At 46.1% G+C, this 13715-nt stretch overlaps 1 protein-coding gene across 1 annotated transcript in view; it reads left to right on the top strand.

Moving 5' to 3' along the window:
* Window positions 1–12229, top strand: part of GOLGB1 (golgin B1) — a gene marked incomplete at its 5' end in the record, with an annotated part of 22338 nt that extends 10109 nt beyond the window's left edge. Inside the window, 8 exons of the mRNA XM_008949934.1 lie at window positions 3294–3472; window positions 4754–4919; window positions 5999–6130; window positions 8148–8306; window positions 8440–8537; window positions 9873–10007; window positions 10773–10881; window positions 12095–12229. Of these exons, the coding sequence (XP_008948182.1) occupies window positions 3294–3472; window positions 4754–4919; window positions 5999–6130; window positions 8148–8306; window positions 8440–8537; window positions 9873–10007; window positions 10773–10881; window positions 12095–12229 (1113 nt within the window). The remainder of the gene's footprint in view (window positions 1–3293; window positions 3473–4753; window positions 4920–5998; window positions 6131–8147; window positions 8307–8439; window positions 8538–9872; window positions 10008–10772; window positions 10882–12094) is intronic.
* Window positions 12230–13715: the final 1486 nt, after the last annotated feature.

Raw genomic sequence — 13715 nt, 5'->3', positions numbered from 1 at the left:
GCCAGGCAGCTCTCCAGCCACTCCTCCTGTAGTGTTGCTTGGGGTTATTGTGACCCAAGCGCAGGACCCAGCACTTGGCTTTGTTAAACCTCATATGGTTGACCTCAGCCTGTCGATCCAACCTGTCCAGATCCCTCTGGAGAGCCTCTTGACCCTTGAGCAGGTCAAAACCTGCTGCTCAATTTGGTGTCGTCTGCAAGGGTGCACTAGATCCCAGCATCCAGATCATTATTTAACAAGACTGGCCCCAAAACTGAGCGCTGGGGACACCACTTGTGTCCAGCAAGCAACTGGATCTAACTCCTTTCACCACAACTCTCTGGGCTCAGCCATTGTGAGAAATAATGTAGCATAAAACCAGATTCCAATTAAATTTAAACTTTATTAAATGAACAGAGGCAAGCAAACAGCGCTGGGTGTGCCAGGAGACCCTGCTCGACCAAGAGGCACCCCATACAGTCCCTGTCCCGGCTTTTACTGTCCCTGCTAATACAGATCCATTAACAGGTGGGTCTGTGTAAATTAATTCCAATAATAGGTAGGTCTTCTTTGAAGCATGCTCTTGGGGTCGTCTTCGCTCCAACCTGGTGGTCCTGGCTGAAGTCAGTAATCTTCCTCGGCTCATTCTTTAGGTGGCCCCAGGCTTCACACAGGAGCTTTACAAACTCCCCTTTGTTTAACATTAAGTGCCCATTAACAGAATCAGTTCAAGCCAGCACATCAACACCCAAGTGACAACAAACAAGAAACCAGAACTATTCACCCTGGTTTTCCCCAGGCCCGTACCTCTACAAAACCAACAGAATCACACCTCACCATCCTGCCCCAATATGATTTTTTTTTGACACGAATCAAGTGAATATATTTCACAGCCATCCAGCCAATTTTTAACTCAGCAAAGAGTCCACGTGTATGTGCCATGAGCTACCAGCTTCTCTAGCAGAATGCTGTGGAAGACGGTGTCAGAGGCCTTTTACTAAAGTGCAGATAGACAACGCCCACAGCCTTTCCCTAGGTGTGTCACCTGGTCAAGGAAGGAGACAGGTTGGTCAGACAGGACCTGCCTTTTGTGAGCCCGTGCTGGCTGGGCCTGACCCTCTGGCTCTGGCTCCTGCACGGCCGTGTGAGCGCACTCAAGGTGAGCTGCCCCTTCATCTTCCGCGGTACCGGGGTCAGGCTGACAGGCCTGTAGTTCCCTGGATCCTTTTCATGCCCCTTCCTATAGATGGGCAGCACACTGGCAAGCCCCCAGGCATCCGGGACCTCCCCGTAACCAGGACTGCTGGTAAACGATGGGGAGAGGCTTGGCCAGTTCCTCCACCAGCTCCCTCAGCACTCTTAGTGAATCCCATATGTGCAGAAAATGCCATTGTCAGAAGTTGATGTTCACAAAGAGAGAGAGGAGTCTTGTAAAAAAATATACTTTATTTGAATAAAGGGAGAGTGCATGGGCATATCCTGCTGGGGGTCTCTCAGTTTTGCTGGGGAATACAGCCACCTTTTAATCCTAATTTCTCAGCCTCAAATTTCCCTCCTCCTTTCCCCGTTGGCTGAGGTACTCAGAGTGTACAGACTGCCCGGTACCCCTACTGCGTATCCCCCTCAACATGTACCCCCCTTCTCATCATACATCCCATGTCTCATTAACTTCATTTTGTGCCTCCCCTGGGAGGAGAAGTTCAGCAAGACCAAGTGCAGGGTCCTGCACCTGGAGAAGGGTAACCAACATTACCAATACAGGCTGGGAGAGGACACGTTAGAAAGCAGCCCACTGGAGAAAGATTTGGGGGTACTAGTAAATGAGAAGCTGGACACAAGCCACCAATTGCAGCAGCAGCCCAGAAGCCAGTCGAGTCCTGGGCTGCATCAAATCAGCGTGGGCAGCAGATGGAGAGAGGGGATCCTGCTGCTCTGCTCTGCCCTGTGAGACCTCACCTGGAGTCTGTGTCCAGCTCTGGAGCCCCCAGCACCAGAAGGACGTGGACATGATGGAGCATGTCCAGGGGAGAGCCACAGCAATGCTGGGAGGGCTGAAGCAGCTCTGCTGTGAGGCCAGGCTGAGGGAGTTGGGGCTGTTCAGCCTGGAGAACAGGAGGCTCCAGGGGGACCTTACAGTGACCTTCCAGTGCCTGAAAGGGGCTACAGGAAAGCAGGGGAGGGACTGTTCACAAGGGTTTGGAGTGACTGGATGAGGGGTAATGGCTTTAAGCTAGAAAAGGGTAGATTTAGGCTAGATGTTAGGAAAAGTTCTTCAGTCTGAGGGTGATAGATCCCTGGAATAGGTTGCCCAGACAGGTGGTGGAGGCCCCATCCCTGGGCACATTCAAGATCAGGCTGGATGCAGCTTTGAGTAGCTTGATCTAGTTCTAGATGTCCCTGCTTATTGTGGGGGGGTTGGACTAGATGACCTTTGGAGGTCCCTTCCAGCCCAGACATTTTATGACTCTGTATAAGTCTATTACGCACAGGTCCTGGGTCCTGGTTCCTAAAGATCAAAAGTTTAGGTTTATCCAGACCTCTTGAGGTAGTCATCTGGGGTTTTTTTAGTTCTCATTCAAGTTTTCAGGTTCTTCCTACCTTCTTGTTCGTTTCTTTTATATGCGAAGTGACCAAGCTATCACCGTGGAGCATCAGTGATTGCACCTCTCCACCTTACAAACTGTTCCCTTGTCGTCCCTTATTGTGAAGACACATTCCTCACGTTCCTTTCTATTCTATCACATCTGGCCCCATAGACTTGTCAGTGTCCAGGTGGTGTAGCTGTTATTCCTCTGGGATTATCTGGGGTTCATTCTGCTCTCTGTCTGGTCCCTGTCTTCCAACTCGGGGGGCAGAATACCATGAGGATAACTGGTCTGACTATTGAAGACTGAGGCAAAGAAGGCATTAAGTACCTCTGCCTTTTCCTCATCCTTGGTGGCAAAGTGTCACCCCCCTGTCTGTGCTCTCCCCTGCCCTGTTCCTCCCCCCATGCAGTAAAGGTGGAGATTCTCCTTGGCTCTTTTTTTGTTAATGTACTGGTAATTTTTTTTTTTTTTATTATCTCTTGCAGCAGTGGCCAGACTGAGCTCTAGCTGGACTTTTGCCTTTCTGATGTTCTCTCTGCATGACCTAACTAGATCCCGTACTCTTCTTGAGTTCCCTGCCCCTTCTTCCAAAGGTGGTAAACTCTTTTTTTTCCAACAAAAGCTCCCCACTAGCTAGGCATGCCGCAGCAAGAAGTGCTCTTGAGCACTTAGAAGTAAGAAACGAAGCTGCCTGCTCATTTGTCACACTGATTTTTTCCTTTAAAGGTAAGAGAGCTGAAGAATCTGCAGCAGCAGTACATACTCGTCGGGGTAGAATCAGCTGAAAATTCTCGCTTAAAAGCACAACTGCAGGAATATCAGCAAGATGCAGATAAGCAGCACCATCTCCAAGAACAGCTGAAGCAAGAAAATCTTTTCTACCAGCAGGAGCTCCAGCAGCTTAGGTGAGAATTGTCTGTCTTCTTACTGCCTCAGAGATGCAAATGAGCTGTTGCTTTAATCAAAGAACAGTTGTTGGCAGCAGTTGTTGGAGAAGCCAGCAGCCAGAACTTCAGCCCAGCCCCTCCCCACCCCACCCCCGTGTCTGCTCTCACCAGGTCTGTTTGGCCTGGTTGGGAGTGCTCACAAGTCTCCGTGGTTCAGCTTCTGCCCCAGGTCTAGGGGGAAGGGTTACAGCCCAACATATTAGAAGGAAATGCCTGTGTGAAATATATCAATGACTTTTTTATTTCATTCGTCCAGCGGTGGCAAATATGATCTGTTTGAGAGGAAACAGCTTGTTTCTTGTATTGGAGCTCATGTATGTTATTACACAACTCTCCATTCCAAACTAATGATGAAGACCCTTCATTATCCCACTGATATAATTCTTTAGAAAGTATTCTCTTTTTTTTTTTTTTTTGACTGTCTGACCCTTTATTTCACTTGCCTTATGGCTTCTATCTCGAGACACTCTGTGTTTCAAGTCCAGTTAAATTGTCATCTCCAACTGGACTAAAACTAGTCAAATATTACCTGTCCTAAAAATGGGGAAAAAAACCCTTCCAGATACTTCAGAGGTTCACCTAGGAATGGTTATGGATTAAAAGGTTGTTCAGTTTTGCTGTTTTTTGTTTTGTTTTGCTTTTGCTTTGATAAGATACATGGCTTATCTTTGAAATGATATAAAAACTTGTAGTGCTCCTTCCCCTGCCCTCTCTCTGACGCTTAAAATAACACTGCAGATCTTGTAAAGTCTGAAGCAGCTTACAAACTCTGTTCATGCCCTCATAAAAGAAAAGGAGATTTATTTCCTGTCTGGCTTCTACAATATGAATGAAGCCAAGGCCCCAGGTTTGCATCTTAGGACCGGTGCTGTGGGGTTCTGGTGCGTATTTGAGTGTGAGGCAGTGATAACGTTGTGATGTCAAGTGACATTGTTAATGACTTGCCTGACAAAACCTCTGTACAGCTAGGTCAAAATAATGCCCAGGAATACAAACAGTGGGAGCATGGAACATCTCATGGAATCTGCAGTGTTGAGGCAAATAGAGAGTGCTTCCTTAAACCTGCCATAAGGCTCTTGTACTTCTGTGGATTGTTTTGTTTTGGTTTAGTTACGACAGTTTTAACACGGGGCAATGATAAAAAATAGAATTATCCTCAGCTGATTTGGAGCTGGATACCTGGATTTTGTAAGTATACTGGTAACTTCCTGGTAATTTCCTTTCTGTTGTACTGGGCAGACAAGAGAAAGCTGTCTGGGAAAAGCAGAACAGCAGCATAAAGGAGCAGTACCTGATGGTCATAGTGGAAAAAGACAAGCAACTGATCCATCTGCAAAGGATCACACAAGAAATGAGACTACCCCTCAGCAAGTCTCAAATTGTAGACAAACAGTACCAAACAAAGGTGGGTGAAAAAACAGATTCTTCTTTACATGGCACCGTGAGGCCTGAAATTCAGCCAGAGTAGCCTGCGTGGCTTGTGTTCAGGTCATAGAGACTGCAGTGTCAAATTTTGTTGTGTGGCCTCCAAGGACTATTCTTCAATGCAGCTTGGATCATGGAGAACCTTTAGAAAACTCTGTCATGCCCTGATGTGCTCTTCCCTTAGTTTATGGCCCCTAATGCGTCTTTCTTTCTGGCTAGTTTAGAATAGCCCCTTACACTGTGTTTGAATGTAAGATGATCTGGTTTAGTTCTCCTTTTAGTGTTACATTCTAATTTTTAAGTGTCCTATTGAATTTTCATTGCTGTTTTTACTGTGGCAGGGATCTACAGGATCTCTCCTGACTACAGGGATATCTCCTAAATTGAGTCCAGAGAAGCTGAGGATTAAACATGGCACTTTCTGCCTTCTTTCTCCTCTATCACAGCCCTAAAACTGGAGTGGAATATGTTGAGATTTTTTGCTTGGTCTGTGGAAGGAGACTTGCTTGCTGCATGTACAATGCCATTACATTAGGAGCAAGGAAAAAACTCTCCTGCCCACATCTGAAATGTTCCAGTGCAAAGTTCTTATGCCAGTGGAGGAGGGAGGAAATCTTCCCTTACCCCTTTGACACACACATGCATAGATGCAAAGGAAAAGCTAGAACAGTGTGCAGGTGATGCTTTCCAGGAGAATGCATCAATGCTAGCCTTTTAATCTCTGTCCAGTGAGAGCAGTGTGGGCATTGCTTTGGGTTTTTGTTTGGTTTTCTTGTTCTCATTCGTACACTTTTTTCCTTCCTGTATTGTAGACAGCTTTAAGACAAACTTTGATAAGGTTCCTCGTGTGTGCAGTTCAGTGATCTTTCCTAATTGTTTGGATTTTTGGATGACTTTTAGTATTAGTATTCCCCATTTTCTGTTTTTGCTCAAGCAGATCAAGTTCCAAGCCTAGGAATACTGTCGGGCTTTGACCTTGGAATACTAAACACAGAGGACTAACATGAGAGTGGTTTATCATGTGTGCAGAATATTTCTCACTTGTTCTTTCCCTGGCAGATTTCTGCAGAAGTTCTGAGAGGGGACTTTTCAAGCCTAGAAATGGAGACAAAGCATCTCCAGGCTCAGCTAAGTGACACCCTGAAAGAGCTGCACCAGAAAGAGCTCAGAATTCAGCAGTTAAACAGCAAGGTACTGATTGTATCCTGTACTTGTTTGCAGAATTTGGGATGAGGATTGTGGGGAAGAGGGTAGACTTGAACAGGGTTTAGGAGCAGGAATAACTCTGTGGGCATTTAGTGAAATAACACAAAATCAGCAGTATTACAAGAGTCTTCTGTAGATGATCTAGTATATCCTTCTGTTGCTGAAAGCAGCACTGTTGCAAACATTAGATCAGGTCAGCCATGACTTTGCATAGCTGAGTGATGAAAGAACAGAGACTCCAGAAATGCTCTGGACCTTTGGCCAGTGCTGCTTTACACTTTTAATGCAAATGTTTTTCATAAAATCTAGTCTGACTCTTCCAAGCCACAGTCTGGCTATGGCTCCTTACTGCATTTTCTGTCACTATCAAGAGAGTTTGGCTTTCTCCACTTTATCACTCCATTAACTCAATTGTAAACTATTGTCAGATGACCCTTTAGCCTCCTCTTTAGCAGGCTAAAGTAGCTCAGCGCTCATGGGCATCATCTGCTCCAATCCCTCAAGAGTCCAGTGGTCCAGTCAGTTTTTCATGATGTAGTAGTTCATTTGTGTAGTTTAGAGCTCTTTACTTTCCAGATGTCAGCGCTGTAGGTGGTGCTGTTACAAGCTCTGTGTACTGGAGCTTGCTGGGATGGAGTTAATTCATGTCATAGGTGCTGTGGTACAGATTTGTGACTGAAGCTGTGTCGGTACCACTCCAAGGTATTAGCTGTTGCTGAACAGGACTGGCACAGCATTAAGCCTGCCTCCATTTCTCACTCTGCTTTCCTTCTAGTGAGTAGGCTGGAGGTGGGCAAGAGCAGGGGAGAGGTGTCAGCTGACCTGAATGGACCAGAGGGCTATTCCAGGGCACACCTGAATCATGTTCAGGAGGATCAGTGACAGTAGTGTCTGAATCGGAAACTGTCCTGCCACTTTATCTAAAGAGACCAGAGGGAGAAGTGAGGGGGAGGACGAAAGAGGACAGAGGAGGAGAGGGAGAGGGGAGGAAAGAAAGGGGAGAGAAGCCTGGAGAAGAGAAAGCTCCAGGGGGACCTTATAGTGACCTTCCAATACCTGAAAGGGGCCCATAAGAAGACAGGGGAAGATCTGTTCTCAAGGATTTGTAGTGACAGGACAAGAGGTAATGGTTTTAAGCTAGAAAAGGGCAGATTTAGGCTAGACATTAGGAAAAAGTTCTTCAATATGAGGGTAGTTGATCACTAGAACAGGTTACCCAGAGATGCGGTGGAGGCCCCATCCCTGGAGACATCGAGGTCAGGCTTGATGGGGCCCTGAGCAACCTGACCTAGCTAGAGATGTCCCTGCTTATTGTAGGGGGTTGGACTAGCTGGCCTTTAGAGGTCCCTTCCCACCCAATGCATTCTATGATTATAAGAAGAGAGGGGAGAAAAAGGACAGATTGGAGGTGGGGGACAATGGAGAAGGGCTGAGGAGAAAGAGAGAGACAAGACAAAGGGGCCAGAGGGAGTTTATGTGAAGAAAGTTGTTCTGTTTCTACTGTTGTGAGTTCTTTCTAGACTCCTGAAGGAAGTCCCTCCTTTGGAAGTCATGATTGTAATCTTCAGTGCTGCCTGTGGTCTTGTATTTCAGTGCAAAATCACAAGCATTCAGATTCCCACATTGCAATGGAAGACTCAAAATTTAGCAGTCTTCAGAAAGATTGTTCAGAAAGAGAGCTGCATTCAAGGAGAAAGCAAGAATATAAAATTAAAATTTATTGATGATATTTCTGAAAGGTTTAGGGCAATCTCAGCACTTTATAAATCTTGTTTTGGAAGCATGTTATTCTGTACATCGTGTTGGGTTTTAGGACTCCTGTTTTGGAAACCTTAGCTGCCAGCTATTGCTGGAGATTACCACTGGTCTTTGGATGTTGTTAACATGCAGTGTGGCAGTTCCCATGTCCTCAGTAAAATTCTTACCTGTAGTTATACAGAGAACAATTTTCTTTTCACAAAAATATGAATTACTGAACTGTGCAGTTGTGTTATTTTCTCAGCTGTCTCAGGTCTTTGAGGAGAAAAATGCCCTCTCCCTCCAGCTTCGTGGTAGCAGTCGGAGCATCTGTGAGAGTCATCAGCACTACAATGAAGTTCTGCACCGCTGCTTGGAGCTTGAGAGGCAGCTCCAGGAGCTGCAGTCTGCGGACAAAGGCATGGTAAGGGTGGTCTTCTTGGTGTAAGGGAGGAAAATGCTTATTGCAGATGGATCCCACTAACTCTGAAGCCCTGTAGCTACTTTCTGTCCTCTTCATTCAGTGCCATCTGCCATATGTTCTTGCTTTCTTTCAGGAGTTGTTTGCAACAGATGCGGCTCCAGGAGCACCTCAAGAAAAGAATGAGCCTCAGAGAGGCAGTTACACACCAGAGCTGCAGGACTTGGAGATGAGGTAAAGAAAGACTGAGAAAACAGACTTGGGGTTGTTACTTTGGATGATTTTGATTTTGATGGAGGTCTTTAGGCTAGTGATGAGCCTATTTCTGTTATTCTCAGTCAGAGCGTTGGAAAAATTCCTTTCCCACTAGGACCTTGTGCAATTGGAGGAACACGTATATGTGCTTGAAAACTGTCATTAGTTATCTGTATGGATAGAACTTCAACAGAAGAAGAGATGATGTGCAGCAGCAATTCCAGCTGACCATCACCAGCCAAACTAGCATCTTTGGTTGTATGGGCTGAGTCCTCAGCAGCTGCTGACGTAAACCAGCGGTCCTGGTCTCAAGGCCATTAGCCTGAGAGTGTCTGGAATTGAGACCCAGCATGTGATTCCTTGTAGCCTTCTGGAACTAAGATCTTGCATATGATTCCTCATTGAAATGCTGGGGTTTGAATCCCGATCCCTGAATTAAGGTTGACATATGGGTGATTCCCACAGCCCTTCATACAGAGGTGGTGAGTTTGCCTTATAGCTTCCCCCCAGGGTGCGGCCGGCCCTGCAGGGAGAGCCAGAAGGGAAATGAGCCCCAGGGGTCCCGCAGTGAGCTGACAAAGGTCAGGGCTCTGCTGGGGGATAAAAGCTGGGACCACTGGCAGGGAGTCAGGAGTGTCTGTCTGTGGAGTGGATGCACTTCACAGAGATTCCTGGTTAAGGAAAGACCTCCTGACTCTCCCTGGAACTGGGCCCCAGTCAGCTTGGACCTTTGTAAACAGGGGCTAGGAGGGTGAGAGCTGCCATGTAGGCACCTTTATCTTATCTGTTCAACTTCCTGATCTGACTGTTTCCCATTCCATCCATGGGAAACCTTGGTTCTTTGTTTGTACCACCTATTGTTGGTCAGGCGATGTCTTTTTTGGGATTGTTGGGGGTGATGTCGATTGCTTGTGAACTGATTGACTTGTTCGTTACCCCAGAAATTGTCCGTGGAATGTCCTTTCTATACTCAATACAATCCACTTATTGGTTTACCTTCCTGCTGGCTGTGTCATTCCTGTTAGGCCTAGTCATTGGCAAAACACTCATACCCTGTCAAAATAATTTTCAGAGGGTGGGGCCACAGAAGACAGAGCCAAGGGAATCCTTCTTGATTGGACACAGAAGCTTCAAGAGATCTCTTGATCTCTTGCTTTCCCAATAATTTGCATATGTTAATAAAATATAAGTAAGTCTTCTATGTGAAATGGAAGGGAATTGGAGTCTGTTCACGTACTGCATCAGTGAGCAAGACAGACAGAATAGTCCATGAATTAGCCCTTTTTTGACATATGCTTGGTTATTTTGTGACAGATTGTCTGAAACGGAACATTTACATAGCAGCACAAAGCAAGATCTGAGGTATTTGGAGGAGCAGCTGGAGGAAGAACGGGACCGTCGTCTTGCTGTAGAGGAGGCACTCTCTGCAGCACAGGATCAGATCAGAAGGTGAGGGAGCCTGAGCAAACAGGCAATATCACCATAGAACTATGATGATCCTGGCTGTGTTCATCTGTGCTTTGTTACATCCTTCTGTTGAATGTCACTGGAGGGTATAGAAAAGGCTACACTGTGTCTGTCCCAGAATCACAGAATGGTTGAGATAGGAAGGGACCTCTGGAGGTCATCTGGTCCAACCTACCTGCTCAAAATGGCCTCCTAGAGCCAGTTGCCCAGAACTATGTCCAGATGGGTTGTGAATATCTTCAAGGTTGAAGACTTCACAGCCTCCCTGGGAAATCTATGCCAGTGCTTAGTCAACCACACAGTGGAAGAAATGTTTCCTAGTGTTCAGGCTATCCTTCAGTTGTAGACAACTGAGAAGGCAGGCAACTGAATTGTCCTCTCCACTGGAGAGGAATGGTGATCTGCACATCATGCAGTTTGAAAGTTTTACTTTTCTCTCTAACTGTGACTATGGGCACAGGAGGTGGCTGGCATTGCGTGAGTGTAACTTGTATAGAGAGCACAATATGCTTGGTCTGGATGAAGGAGGACTCCTGATAGTTGTATCACCCAGTCCTTCTGCTCTGCTTGAGCTCAGGAGGCACTACAGTTGTACAAATGAAGCCAGTTCTTGTGAAGTGAGGCTGTGGCTTGCTTGCAATGGTTGATTACTTTTTTTAAGAAATTCCTCCTTTCCTAAGCCTGTCTACAATGTTGATTTGGGGCATCATAAAAAAATGAATTTAATTTCATGGTTTTTTGTGGCAGGTTGCAGTCAAGTGAGTGGACGTCTTCCTTAAGTGCTAGCATCGATATGACTCCAGGTCATGAGCATTCCTTGCTGACTGACTCCATGGATAATCATTTCAGCAGCAGAGTAAGAATTTGCATTCACAGCTGTCAATGATGTGAGCCTTGGCTGATGCAAAATAATGTGAGCTGGAAACTGTGACCTTATAGCTGCTAAATCTTTCTGTAGGCACACTGAAATCTGTTTGCATTTGTGGAAGTTTCTGCTCTTTTCTTGCTCTGTTTTCTGTGCCAAAAGCCACATTGTTTGGATCGTGGCTCTGCCACAGGCTGCATAAGCAGAATAAATTTCAGAGGTCACTAAAACGTAGGCTGGCATTGCCTGTGCCTAAAACGTGGCCACAGGTTCCTTATGGGATATTCAAGGCCTCGGTGGTGAGAAAATTGCCAAAGTCTCTGTGAACAACGTGCAATCTCGTGCACAGAAGTTGATCTGGTACTGGCTCTAGCGTCTGCCATGTCTGGAGAGTCTGTGCTTTCGCTTAGCAACCATCTCAGTTTTTCCTCACTCATCATCTTTCAAACCTGGGTCAGTCAGGCTGGGAGCCAAAGTGGAGAGCTGCTGAATGACAGCCTGGCAGTCATCTGTCCTGTTTTGCTGAGGATGATTTGCTGAAGTTTGTCCTCTGGTCTCTTCAAAAGTTGGGGGGTGATGCTCTCAAGAACTACGGGAAGAGCCATAACTGGATACTACTCTGTGCACAAGCTTGGGCTTCGTTACTAAAGTCGACAGGTTTTCCTTTGTACTGGAACTTTTCCAGTAGCTGTTATATTGTCTGAGGACTCCTGGAAGAGCTCCTGTAGAGTAACTCTACAGCAGTTTGTTCAACAGCTTCAGAACTCCTTTCAGCTTCAAGGGTGAAAGCAAGCAACAAATAAGTAATAATTTTCTTCTTCTAGGCCAGAGAGAGAATCAGGATTCTTAGTAGCTCCAGACTCTGGCAGAAAAGTACCATTGATCTGTTTGTTTGTGTTTCACTCAGGTGGGCTGGGAATCCATAGGGACCAAGTGTAAGAGGAAGATGTTCTGCATTCTCTTGCCCTTTCTCAAGTTTAATTAGTGAGAGCTGCTTCATGAGAAACCTGCAGAGAGCAGAGGAAGGGGAATATTTCACTGAGGATTTGCTCTAGAGATCGAATCTGACAGTGAATTTGGTCTGGGAAGGTTCATGCTCATTAGCTTAAGCAAACGTATCTTCATGGTCTGGAGAGCTCTGGGTGAAGGCAGCAGGGGACATACCCATTCCTGGTACTGACTGGTGTATCTCTTACTCTTCCAGACTCGGAATATCCTGGGATTACGGCGCCTGTTACGCTCTCTCTTCCATTCCCGGACCCACTTGCCTCTGCTAGTGTCCATGTATCTCCTTGCTCTCCACGTCCTGCTCTTCCTGTGCTTTACAGGCCACCTGTGAACAGGAGTGACAGCCTCTCACTGAGCTGCAGCCCTCTGCATAACAAGGTGCTGCTGCTATTCCCTGTCACCAGGGTAGCGCTCCACCCGGCTGCCTTCTTTGTCCAGTGCAGCCCTTAAGGAGCAGCTGCACCCAGAAGCTTGCACCTGGATTGCTTGCTGTCCAAGTGTGCAGCAGCCAGTGCTGATGCTTGGGATCTGTTTCCAGAATATCTGACATTCCTTCAGTGGTTTTAAAAGAGCAGTGTGTTTTCTGAGCCAGGCTCCTCACACTACAAACTTTAAGGACAGCATCTGTTCCTGTACCTGGAGGTAGCACCACTCATTTTATATAGTATTGTGCTGTGGTAGGAGTAAGAAAAATATTCTCTAAGTTACTGCAATACTGCAACACTTTTAGGAACTGCAGGATCTTCCTCCATTTAGACTGAATTGGTGAGCTGGGCTGAGGAAACCCTGTAGCTAGATCATCCCTTCGATTTGCTCTGTGGCTTACTACTGCCTGAAATACATATCCTAAGAAAGTTGTGGACACTTGAAGGAACACCAACTGAATTTCAAAATTGAGCTTCCTGCTCAGGTGTGCCTCCCGTTGAAGAAGGGCCAAAGTTGGTATATCTGGACCTGCTAAGCATTCCTTTCAAAAACCAGTCATATGTCTGCCCTGACAAGCCTGTAAAATTATGTCAGTAGTTTAGTTGTTGAAAAGGAAACAAGAAACTTTTTAAGCTGCGATTTTAAACCTTGCTATTTATAGCATTTGTGCACCTCTAACGATGGAAGGTGCTCACATACCTCTTGAAATGAGGGCAGCCGTGCTCCTGCATTCTTGCCCACTGAACCCTTGTCACAAGATGAAGCTTGTAGAAGCTGTGTTGAAAGGCTCCATAATGTGCTTTATGGGCCTAAATCAGAGGAAGAAGCTCCAGTAATAAACTGTCCCCCTTTGCTGAGGAAGGGACTGGAGTTCTGAAACCTTCTGGCATCTCTGCTTTAGGAAACGCCTGTCATAGAAAGTTAGTGCTGGTCATTGGACTTGTTTGAATCTAAAGCAAAATGATGTAAATGGCCTTGATCTTACAAGATATATGGAAAGCTGTGTTTTGTAAAGAACTCCTGAATATGTGCTGGAATTGAGACTGCCTGCTTCTGAAGGAAGAATGCTGAATGCAAAGAAGGTAGTTTCAGTCAATTTCCCTGCCTGAGAGCAAGCAGTCCTTCTGTTCAGAGTACTTGCCAGAAGGATTCCCTCTTCCCCTGGGTGGAGTGTTAACAGTCACATTTTTCCCATGGGAGGGAGGTAGTTCTTTTGATATTGCCAGTAGACTAAGATTCTCTGGCTGGTGAACAAAGCCTGTCTGAGGATGGATTGATTTCATCATGGTGGTTAAAACACCTGGGTCTCTGGCAGATCCAGAGCATTGGCACTGTATATCCATTTGTGCACTACCCCGGATTGTCTGTGTGGACTTCCTCAACTAGATAAA

The sequence above is a fragment of the Merops nubicus genome, unplaced genomic scaffold (genome assembly GCF_000691845.1).
Source record: "Merops nubicus isolate BGI_N331 unplaced genomic scaffold, ASM69184v1 scaffold15651, whole genome shotgun sequence".
Classification (NCBI taxonomy): Eukaryota; Metazoa; Chordata; class Aves; order Coraciiformes; family Meropidae; genus Merops; species Merops nubicus.
This window is presented reverse-complemented; position numbering and strand designations above follow the sequence as displayed.